General features: G+C 35.0%; 1 protein-coding gene across 1 annotated transcript in view; it reads right to left on the minus strand.

Annotated features, from left to right (window-relative positions):
- The window catches only part of Bruce (BIR repeat containing ubiquitin-conjugating enzyme), a 406,259-nt gene that overhangs the window by 116,007 nt on the left and 276,458 nt on the right, over window positions 1–13,794 (minus strand). Inside the window, exon 39 of the mRNA XM_089091938.1 lies at window positions 6,630–6,762. Coding sequence (XP_088948064.1) covers window positions 6,630–6,762 — 133 coding nt within the window. The remainder of the gene's footprint in view (window positions 1–6,629; window positions 6,763–13,794) is intronic.

The raw sequence follows: 13,794 nt of genomic DNA on the forward strand, positions 1-13,794 counted from the left end.
ACCATTTAGAATTAATTGGGCGGGCGGTGTTGCACAGCTTGGACAAGAGATCCTAATAAAAAGCAAAAAACATATGCCAACCTTTACTTTCCCGGAAATTTTTTAAAACCATGTAACTTCTCCCGTTTTGTACCGGGGATATTCAGATTTAATGACACTTGCATGATTAGAAAGTTTTAATTTTTCTTTCAATTAAACAGAGCAGAATTTCCTTTCTAAAGTTCAGGAAAGGGCATTGAAAACTTACAAGAGTGCTTACAACAAAAATTAAAAGGAGGCTTTGTTTTCCAAATATCACGCTGGGCGAATGAAGAATTGCAAGTTCGGTTACCGAAAAAAGAAAAGTGGGAGTTCCCTGCTGTGCTACCCGCCTTGATTGAAAACCTTGCCGACACAGAAGATGTGTTATTTATGCTGTATGTACATAGAATAGACAGCGCTTTCATTATCAATTTGGTGAGAGATTATATGTTTTCTTTAATCTAAACTAGCCTCTCGTTAGCTTTACGAACTGCTGACATATTTAAGGTCCCCTATTAATTTTTGTCAAAATTGTTTTGGAAGTTCAATGTGGTGCGGCGAAGAATTTGTCTTTGAGAAAGTCTACCGACACTGAGACTCGCAAAATGATTTTTAAGGTATAGAATGATAGCTTTTAGGATTAAATCCTTTACATATGGATAGGATATGATTTTAAGTTACAGATAATTTTATCATGGAAAGTTATTATATCCGTTAATTTACAGTTTTGTAAAACCGGTAAAATACTGATAGATAAATTAGCAAGAAGAAGCATGGTTTTCTTCTCATTGCAAAAACATTGTAAAATAAAGAAATATAAGCTAAAGCAAAGACAAAGGCATTTGAATTTTATTCGCTGTTTACCCTCACAAACTTGTTGAGAATACAATGAAAAAGTCCGATTTTAGATATCTTGAGGCATTAGTACTACTGAGGCATTTTTAACTGCATAAATGAGAAAAATGGACCTGGTTCTTTTTAGGCTTAAATCCTTTACATATGAATTAATTAAAAAAATATTCCGAAAAAATAAGTTTTTAAAAGAAAAGTAAAGGCCATTTTAAACTTAAGCTCAGCAGATACAAATACCTTTTAAAATTCAAACTCAAAACGACCAGAAATTACTATTAAAGAATAAATGAAACCCAAAACGAACAGAAATTAAATAAACAATTTTAGCAAAAACATACAACAAGTAATGATATAAATGAATAAATAGATCTTAAAGCGAGTAATGCTTAGATTGAATATGAAAATCAAGCTTAAGACGAAAAAAATATTTTCCTATTTAAGTACAAATGAAACTTAAAACGAACAGAAATTAAATAAACAATCAGTGCAAACAAACATACAATAGATATTAATGTAAATTAATAAATAAATCTTAAAACGAGTGAAACTTAAATTAAATATGCAAATCAAACTTAAAACAATCAAAAACCACCCCAAACAAGAGTTTGGGTATAGCCTCATTCTCTCACCGTAAAAGTCTAAAACCTACTGCGTCATTGACGCTTTACTGAAAACCAATTTTGTGGCAAATATTTTCTTTTGTACTTATCTCTGAAAATAAACATTAAAATTATAGTAACATTTTGAACTGATGAGCTTTCAGCAACTAATATCATTATACATCAAATATTCAGTTTAATTTATTAGCTCTTTTTGAAGTTGTTAAAGACGAATATAGTTTCCCTAGAAAGTATTTGTAATATAATCCGTTTTCAGTTAGGCGCTTTTTATTTTTACAGTTTATTGGTTTTTATTTACAGTTAGGAAAGGAGGCAGTATCCAATCACTTGTTTGTAGGGAAACTATATTCGTCTTTAACAACTTTAGAAAGAGCTAATAAATTAAACTGAATATTTGATGTATGATGATATTAATTGCTGAAAGCTCATCAGTTCAAAATGTTATTATGATTTTAATGTTTATTTTCAATGTTAAGTACAAAAGAAGATATTTGTCATAAAATTGGTTTTCAGTAAAGAGCCAATGACGCCGTAGCTTTTAGACTCTTACAGTGAGTGAAGGAGGTCATACCCAAACTCTTGTTTGTGGTTATTTTGTTTGTTTCAAGCTTAATTTGTATATTCGATTCAAGTTCCACTCGTCTTAAGATTCATTTATTAATTTACATTAATATCTATTGTATGTTGTTTGCATTGATTGTTTATTTAATTTCTGTTCGTTTTACGTTTCATTTGTACTTAAATAGGAAAATATTTTTTTCGTCTTAAGCTTGATTTTCATATTCAATCTAAGCATTACTCGCTTTAAGATCTATTTATTCATTTATATCATTACTTGTTGTATGTTTTTGCTAGAATTGTTTATTCAATTTCTGTTCGTTTTGGGTTTCATTTATTCTTTAATAGTAATTTCTGGACGTTTTGAGCTTGAATTTTAAAAGGTATTTGTATCTGCTGAGCTTAAGTTTAAAATGGCCTTTACTTTGAAAAACTTATTTTTTCGGAAAGTTTCTTTTTAATTAATTTTTGTTCGTTTTTGATTGCAAAAACTTTTAAGTTTTTAAAAATTCCTTATTTCAAAATCAAACTAAAAAAAAAATCAAATATTCATCAAAGTATCAAAACTGATATCAAAGTAACAATATCAAAGTGAAAAAATGGGTTTGTGTCAACCTCGGAGTTTTTATTATCTGATGTTTGAACAATTTTTAACAAAATTGCTATCTCAAAATTTTTATCGGATGGGTTTGGGGAAAAAGGGCGTGGGGGGACTAGATTAAGCTTCGGTCTCTTTTGACTCTTTAAAAGTGAACTAGAACTTCCTATTTTCAATCAAATGAGCCCTTCTGAAGTTTATACGAGTATCCCTTCTATAAAAAACCATATAAATCCACACAGTATAACTTACAACGCCTGTCCCTTGGCCCTGGGAGGTTGTGTCGACCCTGGAGTTTCAATATCTGATGGTTGAACTATTTTTAACAAAATGGTCACCTGAAATTTTTATCGGATGGGTTTATCCATCCGATACGCCCAAAGGCATGGAGGGCGGGAGGGGCTAGTTGTCCTCCGATCTTTATCACTCTGAGAAAATGAACTAAAACGTTTAATTTCCATTCAAATGAACCCTCTTTGAAATTTATACGAGCATACCTTCCATAAGAACAATATTTGCCCCCAGAGACTTACAACACTCGCCCCGGCCCTGGGGGGGGGGGGTTGTGTCGACACAGGAGTTTTTCTTATCTGATCTTTGAACTATTTTTAACGAAATGACCATACGTAAAGCAGTTTTGCTAGATGATCTTTGAACTATTTTTAATAGAATGGCTACCTCAAATTTTTTATCAGATGTATTTTGGGGAAAAGGGCTTGGGGGGCCAGTTGCCCTCTGATCACTTTTGAATCTCAAAAAGGTCTGGATTTAAATATCTAATCAAATGAGCCCTCTCTGAAGTTTATACGAGCATCCCTTTCATACAAACAATGTATGCCCCAAGGCATAAATTACAACGCCGGCCCCCGCGCCCTGGGGGGTTGTGATAACATATGAATTTATTTTATGTGTCTTTTGAGAAATTTTCAACTAGAGACCTATATAAAAATTTTATTAGATACGTGTGGCATAAAGGGGTCTGCGGGGCTAGGTGCACTCCTATCTCTTTTGACTCTAAAAACCTGAAATAGAGCTTTCAATTTACAATAAAATGAGCCCTCGCTGAATTTCTTACGAGCATCTTTTCAATAAAAACCATATATCCCCCAAGGGCATAACTTACAACACCTGCCCTCAGGCCCTGGGGGGCTGTGTTGACCCCTGAGTTTTCGTTATATGGTCTTTGAACTATTTAAAAAAAATCAAATCTATCTCAAAGTTTTTATCGGATAGGTTTGAGGAAAAAGGGCGAGTAGGGGGGGGGGGGGGCTAGGTGCCCTCCAATCTCTTTTGACACTTAAAAAGTGAACTAGAACTTTCAATTTCCAATCAAATGATAACTCTTTGAAATTAATACTAGCATCCCTTCCATAAGACCCATATATGCCCCCAGGGCATAACTTGTAATGCCTGCCCCCGGGCCCTGGAGGGTTGTGTAAACACCGGAATTTTTGTTAAATGATCTTTGAACTATTTTTAACAAAATAGTTATCTTAAATTTTTTTTGATGCATTTGGGAAAATAGGGTTAAGGGGGGAGGAATGGTTACCCTCCAATATCTTTTGACGCTTAAAAAGTGAACTAGAACTTTCAATTTCCAATCAAATGAACCCTCTATGAAGTTTATACGACAATGTTGTCTATACAAAACCTTATAGGCCCCCAGGGCATAACTTACAACACTTGACCTGAAAACTGTGGGGAGTTGTCATTCTCAAAGACCTAATTTCCAGACTTAAAACTACGTTTAATAATATAGCTGTCTCAAAACTTTGATTGGATGTGTTTGGGGAAAAGGTGGGCGTGAGAAGGGGGTTAGTTGCCCTCAAATCACTTTCAACTATTAAAAAGGGCACTAGCCCTTTCCAATCGAATGAGCCTTTTTTGAAGTTTCTACGACACCGCCTTCTATAAAAAACTTATATACCACCATGGTATAACTTAAAACCCTTGCCTTGAGGGTTGTGGGGGAGTGTCATCCTCAAAAACATATTTTCTATCTGAAAATCAACTACGCTGAACAAATTGGCTATCTCAAAATTTTGATTGGATGTGTTTGGGAGAATGATGGGGGTGGCGAGGGGGGGGGCTAGTTACCCTCCAATCACTTTCGACTATTAAAAAGGCACTAGCCCTTTGAATTTCAAATCGAAAGAGCCTTTTTTGAAGTTTTTACAACAACGGCTTCTATAAAAACCTTATACGCCCAAAGGGCATAACTTAAAACCCTTGCCCTAAGGGTTGTGGGAGAGTGTTCTCCTCAAAAACATATTTTCTATCTGGAAATCCACTACGCTATACCAAATGGTTATCTCAAAATTTTGATTGGATGTGTTTGGGGGAATAATGGGCGTGGGTGGGGGAGGGGGGGTGGCTAGTTGCCCTCCAATCACTTTCGACTATTAAAAAGGCACTAGCCCTTTGAATTTCTAATCGTATGAGCCTTTTTTGAAGCTTCTACGACAACGCCTTCTATGAAAAATTTATATGCCCCCAGGGCATAACTTACAACACTTGCCCTGAGGACTGTGGGGGAGTTGTCATCCTCAAAGACCTAATTTCCAGACTTAAAACTACGTTTAATAATATGGCTGTCTCAAAATTTTGATTGGATGTGTTTGGGAAAACGGTGGGCATGAGAGGGGGGTTAGTTGCCGTCAAATCACTTTCGACTATTAAAAAGGGACTAGCCCTTTCAATTTCCAATCAAATGAGCCTTTTTTGAAGTTTCTACGACACCGCCTTCTATAAAAACCTTATATACCCCCAGGGTAAAACTTAAAACCCTTGCCCTAAGGGTTGTGGGGGAGTGTCCTCCTCAAAAACATATTTTCTATCTGGAAATCAACTACGCTGGACAAAATGATTATCTCAAAATTTTGATCGGATGTGTTTGGGGGAATGATGGGCGTGGGGGGGGGGGGCTAGTTGCCCACCAATCACTTTCGACTACTAAAAAGGGCACTATCCCTTTGAATTTCCAATCTAATGAGCCATTTTTGAAGTTTATACGACAATGCCTTCTATAAAAACCTTATATGCCCATAGGTCATAACTTAAAATCCTTGCCCTAATGGTTGTGGAGGAGTGCCCTCCTCAAAAATAGATCTTCTATCTGGAAATCAACTACGCTGAACAAAATGGCTGTCTCAAAAGTTTGATTGGATGTGTTTGGGGAAATGATGGGCGTGAGGGGGGGGGCTAGTTGCCCTCTAATCACTTTCGACTATTTAAAATGGTACTAGCTCTTTGAATTTCCAATCGAATGAGCCTGTTTCGAAGTTTCTACGACAACACCTTCTATAAAAAACCTTATATGCCCCCAGGGCATAACTTAAAACTCTTGTCCTGAGGGTTGTGGGGGAGTGTCCTCCTCAAAAATATATTTTCTATATGGAAATCAACTACGCTGAACAAAATGGCGATCTCAAAATATTGATTGGATGTGTTTGGGGGAATGATTGGCGTGGGGGGAGGGGGCCTAGTTGCCCTCCAATCACTTTCGACTATTAAAAAGGACACTAGATCTCATGATTTAAAATCGAATGAGCCCCCTTGGAAGTTTCTACGATGACCCTTCCGTATGAAGTGCCTCTGGGAAAAAAAAAAAAAATAATAATAAAACATTGGAGCCGTATGGCCTTTACTATAGGCAACGCTACAGCGTTGCCTCTGATAGGATATGTTTAAAGATTTATTCGGATCAATCATTCGGTCTAAAAAGCGTAGCATATAGAGTAGTGATACCGTGAATGCACAAAAAACAAAAGGAGATTAATAGGATTCCTTTTATGAGGAATGAGAATTTTTTTTATGAGAAATGACACTAATTTTATTTATTTTTTTTTTTTAGTACTGAATCCTTTAAATATGAACAGGACATGCTCAATGATCGATCCGGTTCGATCATGTTGTCTGAAAACCTTAAAAGGATAGTCCAGCATCATGAATGCACTAAATACATAAGGAGATGTACTTACCAAACCTCATGTCCTTGAGGACATCCATATATAGCTCCTCTTGGTTGGTATACCTTTTCCTATTATCCTCCTTATCTTTACCGGCTTCTTCTTCACTAGGAATTTCCAAAGGTAAAAATGTAGAAATACATTTCTGGAATTTAAAAGAAGCGTTAAAAGCCTAGATTCTTGACAAAATTACCCAGAAATAAAAGCTCCAAGGACAAAAAAAAAAAAAAAAAAAAAAAAAAAAAAAAAAAAAAAAAAAAAAAAAAAAAAAAATCATTCACTGTGTGTTTCTCTTTTAGCAAGAGAATATAAATGTAAATAGTTATTTATGAATTTATATTTTGTAAAATACCCAAGGTAACCTTACTTTTCGGAAGGCCCAATTGCCAGTAATAAATATTTATCATTTGCTGAACACTTCTGAAGCTCAGCAATTTCCAAAAGAAAGCACGTCTCACTGTTTTCATCAGAAATGCTTTGCTACTTCATAAATAAAGGATGATACCAGACCAATAATATCAAAAGAATCCCAAACGCCACCCCACACAAAACAGAGGGGTAAAATACTCTTCGCAAAACCCATAGACTATTGATTTATTACAGACTAAGGGAACGAGCTCCTAGGGCTTTCCTTCCATATCCCCACCCCCAAAGTTATGTTAAAGCGTTCGGAGCAGGCAAAGCCAGCTATTTAGGTATGATTAAACAAACCATTTGATTATTACTCTTGTTGCCACGATTTTTTTTTAGAAGCATGGAGGCTATTTACCTGCTCACGAATTGAAATGCCTTATTATATTGTCTGGTATCTATTCAAGTAATAAATCTAAGGTAAAAATAAAAAATCTAACGTTGTGGTCAATACCCTTTGCACAGAGTTGATATATTGCTTTTTTATCAATTTGGATGAAATATTTACGTCATCAAAAAGTTAATAGTAAGAAACTGTAAGTAAGGAGTGACCAAAGTAACTTCAAGAATGGCCTTGTGTTTTCTTGATTATGTTGTCATTCTCGCATAATTTCATATCAAAGGGTATTCAGAAGCTTTATCTAAAGAACGCGTTGCCTCAGTGTTTTCCAAGTTGGGATCAAACACATGGCCGTAAAATCAACCTTCAGAAGTGTGATATAAAAGTTCAGTTGCAATTTAAGTTTCCACTTAACATCTGATTTTCAGATACCAAGTAAGGCGGAAAAACGCTTGGTCCTGTTGACAGTAGGCCAGCAATTGCAATTACAAACGGGTTCTAAATTCGGCTTCGACAAAGTGAGGCTAGCCAGAGTCACAGCTTAGCTAGGTCAGTACATAAAAAAAAACCGTGATTTATGAATAATATGTGGTTTTCATTGGTTTTAGTGCCACACTAGTGCCACAGAAGCGAAAAAGTGAGATGGCCAAAACTTGGTTTGAAAACCTATATAAACCCTAATTTGTTTTAAAATATTGTCTGCTAATACCATGTCTTTTTATCTTTTTTCCAAATTTTAGACCTGGATAGGAAAACTGCTTTTTCAAACTTCCATGTCCTAACTTAAAAAATTATGTCGCAAATCTTTCTGATTGGTCCAAATCATAAAGACTACACTTAAAACATGTACATACACTAATCACCAAATTAAACACAGGATACATTATTGACACTCGTGCATAATTTTGATTGTGTCTACTTGTGTCACAAAGGGATCATCCAGTGTTGAAAACCCCTCATACCATACAATGGGAGCCAAGCGTGTTGGAACTGTACCAATACCAGAGAGTGTGACGGAGGTGTGGCAACGTACAGTACAGGATGTGCCACACACGGCGGAGCATGTAGCGCTCAGAGATCAACACTAGGTAAACAGGGAGTGGAAAGCTCCTTCAGTGCGACAATAGCATGGCTCGAGCATAAGAAAGAATCTACCTATACCCTTTAACTTTGGCGAAAATTCAGAGATTCGTGACATATGTGGAAAAAATCGTATGTAAAACAAGTACTTTAAGAACTCTCCAGAAGTTGAATGTAAATAAAGTTTTCCGATCTGAATTTTAAATTTTATATTATAGTAATTCCTTTTGGAAGGGGAAAGGGATTTAACTTATGAAATCAGTTTTTTGGCAATGCTAACCCTTAACCTTTTTTCAAGAGGAAGTGACCGGTAAGGCTTAAAACAAATCACCAACTAAATAAAAAATTAACTAAACTAAATAAAAAAAACTAAACTAAATAACAAAAAATTAATTGGAGGACCCTTTACGACAGGTGTTTTGGAAAGCACAATTTCCACAAAAAATTCATTGTTTTCTTTAGGTACATAAAGAGGAAAATCATTAAGGCGTCACAATGCTTTAAAAAATATCAAAAGAAAAACATATGACTATTAACAACTCAATTTTCAATTCAAACTACCTATAACGTTCTCACTTACAAGGAAAGTTACAGACATTTATTGAATAATAAGGTAAAAATATAAAAAAGATTATTGCTGTTGTAAAATCTATCAGACTAAAAAATAACGACAATCACTCCAATTCTGTCATTGGTCTGGAAAATTCTATTAAAAATCTGAACTTTTTAATACAATTAGAAGGATTAGTACTAAAGTGAATATACTTTGTCCCAATTTTAACTGTTACCAGCTAAAACTTCCACAGTCAAAACTTTAACTTTGTCACAAAATACTCTTCTGAGTCAACAATATTAGTCAATTAATTCATAAATAAAGTCAACGTTTATTATCAGTAAAATTAATCTATTGGAATATAGTAGTCTATAGTGCAATTTATCATACAATATAAGTTATATTTTTCATGACATTTATATTCCTTACTCTTTTTGTGCAATTAGAGGGCTCAGTACAAAAAAAAAGAAAAAAAAAAAAAAAAAGTGGCAACTTCAACTGTAAAAGCTTTAGCTGTGCCATAAAATGCTCCTCTGGGTGAAATATGCGAATCAATCAATTGGTAAAGATTAAACCAACATTATCGTCAATTGAAGTAACTAATTAAATTAATCAAACAACATTAACCAAGGTACAGTTTAAATGTGCTGACAAATAAAACAGTGTAATAACTTTAGTTTGAAAATTATGAGTTAAGAGCACGCTTCAGACTGGTTCAAGTTCCATGAGCCACCGAATCATGAAATTGTTTCGACTAAAAAGTACAATATATAGAGCAGTTACAAAAATTTACCAGATCAAAGAACTGACCTTCCCGAGAAGAGTTCTACACTCTAGCTTATGATTTAGAAATTTTAATCAGCGTAGTTTTCTTAAATGTACAAATTAGGTCCTAACCTATATCAAATAGTCCGCAATAATCTAGAAGGTAAGTAAAAAAGCAATTTGGCTTTAGGTAGGGCCATTGAACGTTGCAGACTGTACATCACATATGTGATACTGGGAATATGTGCTTTCTACATGGTTTATCATCTCATTTTGAAATTAATTGCGGCGTTCCTCACGGATCAGTTTCAGGCCCCCTATTATATCTGGTTTATGCTGACACAATGATATTTTATTTTCTGAGGGTTTCCATACCAGAGAGAATTTGCTGGTGAAAGTCAAGTGCTTTGAAGTAATTTTATGTGTTTACAAGATTAACTCTTCTGTCAGTTAACGTTAAGAAAGAAATTTTATTGTATATAGCGAGGTTGGAAGTCCGGCAAACTTGATAAAAAGGTGTTGTTAAATGAAAAAGCTTTGTCCCAGATGAAAGAGGTATGTCACCAAGGTTCCTTCCTTGATTATAATTTATCCTGGAAGCATCACTTACATCTATTTGCAGCAAAAGTTGTAAGAGATCTGGGGGTTACACGGCGATTTAAGCATATTTCCCTCTGTCGACTCTTCTAACGCTATACCATGGAATAGTGAGACCTTAGATTTTTTATGGTTGTGTTTTGGGGTCGAATTATTTTTGCGCAATTCTAACAAGAGTGCAAATTATACAGAATAAAGTCGTCCGATTGTTGAGAAATTATGTTAAATAAGTTAATGGTACAGAATCTTGCTTCAAGAGTTTAAAAGTGCTTAAAGTAGGACAAATTCGTGATTACCAAGCTGTCATTTTGGCATATCAATATTAGTATATTGTATGTCTTTCAAGCTTTATTCAGTTCATTTTTGTTGGTGGTGCCCCTCACTCACATGGTACTAGCAATGCCAGTAATTTCGTAGTCAAGTATCGAGACACTTCACATTCTGGCTTCATTATCGGCAAATTAATCCATGTATTTTCCTCATAATTTTGGATTTTTACACTAGTTTTTTAAATGTACCATTTTCTTTTTCCGTTTATATGTTTCCTTTCTTATACTGCGGACAAATATTTAAAAATTAAAAAAAAACTAGGTTTTCAGTCAATATCTGGCGCATGAGTTGCTAAGTTAGGCCAATTCAACTTTCAGTAATCCATCTAAACTTCAAATCAGGTCAATTCAAAGCATATACACTTATTACATGTATATCGTTGAAAAAAAATATACACGTTTGACTGAATAAAATACCAGATTTTTTTTTAAAATCTTCTTATTAAGTCATGTGCAAATGACCGGCAGTACGGGTGAAGGCAGCGATAGAACCAAGGTGACGCACCAAAAAACTTTTTGACAAAAGGATAAAAAGTGTAACAAAGGTGCTTCACACTTTGGAAATTTATATACAGTGCATATTGTCTGTCCATCTTATGTAACAAAGCTGCTTTACTCGGACAGCTTTTGATTGGATACAAATTTGGCCGAACAAGAAGAGGTCGTTCAAGAATCATCTTACGGCACACTTATAATCGAAATCTAAAGACGGCTGAGACATCGTTAGTACCCAAAGGGAAGACATCACCATTGCGGCACGGGTTCGGGACTAGTGGAGAGATTTCGTTGAAGCTTTATGTACCATGAGTGGCTCTGAAGGATCCAAGTTAAGTAAGTAAACTTTTGTTTTGAGTTCTTACCATACTTCTCAAACACTAGCCACACAACGATGCATTAAAAACAGAAAAAGGATAGATTTTTCAGTCAGAGTTGGAAACTTGCATATTCTGTTGAATTTTCCACCTGCTTTGGAAAGAAAAATGTCATTGTTAAAACACTGTTGGTCGGCAGCACACAGACAGTCCCCAATCATTTATTTTTCCTTGCTAGAGATGCGCTTTCCTAATAAACGAAAACTAAAGAAAATTAACATCTACTACACTCAGAGGACAAAAAAAGAAGCTCGTAAATGCAGGACCTAATAAATTGGTGTGGTTTCCATGAAACTCTCGTCATCCCAGGTAATTAATTTCCTCATTGTAGCATCGAATGATTAATTGGGAGTTGTAATACTTATTCGTTCCAGGATACTCTTAAATACTTATAATAACTGTGAACCTTTTGAAACAGAGACCTAGACTACACTAGGTAGTAGCAATTGATCAACAAGCACTTTTTTCTGTTTCATTCATGTTTCAGTTCATTCCAGGGGCATGTTTATTTTGTTAAAGCTTGGGGAGACCCGCAAAAAATTAAAGCATGAAATATGTCAGAGCACAAACACTGCCAGATATAATTTTATGGATGAAATGCTCCAAAGTTATTTAGTTAAATATGTACAGTTTACAAATTTCCCAATATTTATCCCTCTCATCTCTTGCCAAACACAAGATTATTCACACGAAAAGCTTCATAACCTCATCTTCACCTAAGTAGAAATGAACAACTGTTAATATGCCCCCTTGCCTGTGGTTAACATAGTGACAAATATTTCCTGTTAAGGAGTATCACTTTGTTGCACCTTCTATTTTAGCTAAGGCAAATTGATCTCGTGCTTTCAGACTTTCTAAAAAAAAAAGATTTTCGAGAACGCCTTATTAGAAAGTTATCTTCCGGCACGGCATTCAATGTCAGGAACATGAAAATTCCCTGTTTAGGAAGCTTTCTCTTTGGCAATTTCCCCAAATTCTATCTTGGGAAAGTATACCAGCGAACAATATTAAATGATACAAAACTATGGGGCTTGAAATTTGTTAAAAAAAAATTAATGGGGTGGAAAAAGTAATAATTAAAATAGAAATAATATTATTGCATGAACTTAACCTGAAGTTCCCCTAAAAAATAGGAAAGAAGGGTAAAAATGTAAATGCCACAGTACACGCCCAAGCGACCAGAAAGTCAGCTAGATAGCTTTGTTGTTTTCAATTTCTAGACCTTTTTTTTAGGATCCCGTTACCATGGAAATAACTTGTAGCAATCGTCAGGCTTCCCATAAAACTTATAGGCTCCACGTTTTTGAAAATCTCCCGACATTTCACGAAAAATACTTTTAAAGAACTACAGACTTTAAATAGATAAAACAATTTCGTGAAGGTCGGGAGAGTGTGAAAAATGGTAAATTGTGAGAACGATAAATGTATACTTCCCAATAACAAATACTATACGAAAACAAAAGACAATTTTCACAACTTAAAGGCCAATCCGCACGAGGAGTGGGGGGGGGCGCATAATACCCTTGAAGAATAGTTATGGGATCTTTCAACTATGCCGAACAAAACGGCTTTCTAAAAATTTGATCGGATGACTTTGGGGAAAAAAGGAACGTGGGAAGGGGGTTAGTTGCCATCCAATCTTTTTGGTCACTTAAAAAGGGCACTAGAACTTTTAATTTCCGTTCGAATGCACCCTTCTCCCGATCTTCTAGGACCATTAGTTTGATAAAATCACCCCTGGAAAAAAAAAAAAAAAAAAAAAAAAAAAAAAAAGACACATCCGTGATCTTCCTTCTGGCAAAATTCGAAATTCCACATCTTGTAGATATGAGCTTGAAACTTCTACAGTAGGGTCTGATATGCTGAATCTGACGGCGTGTTTTTCATTTATTACTTGACTTTTAGGGGGTGTTTCCCCCCTTTTTCGAAAATCAGGCAAATTTTCTCAGAATCGTAGCTTTTTATGGGTAACACTAAACTTGACGAATCTTATATATTTTGAATCCCCATAATAAACCAATTCTTTTGATGTATCCATTGATATTAAAATTCCGTCATTTTAGAGCTTCGGTTATTATTGATTCGAGTCACTCCTTACTTACAGTTCGTTACCACAAACTGTTTGAAAGACAATAGCAAAACGATACTTCTGAAATTGTGTCATTTCTAGAAGAGAGTATATTAAACCTTTTCTACCAGCTTCCCTCCCGTCATTATTGAAGAAAATTTT

The sequence above is a fragment of the Artemia sp. Qi Xiang Cuo genome, chromosome 7, assembly GCF_049724085.1.
Source record: "Artemia sp. Qi Xiang Cuo chromosome 7, ASM4972408v1, whole genome shotgun sequence".
In the NCBI taxonomy this organism is placed as follows: domain Eukaryota; kingdom Metazoa; phylum Arthropoda; class Branchiopoda; order Anostraca; family Artemiidae; genus Artemia; species Artemia sp. Qi Xiang Cuo.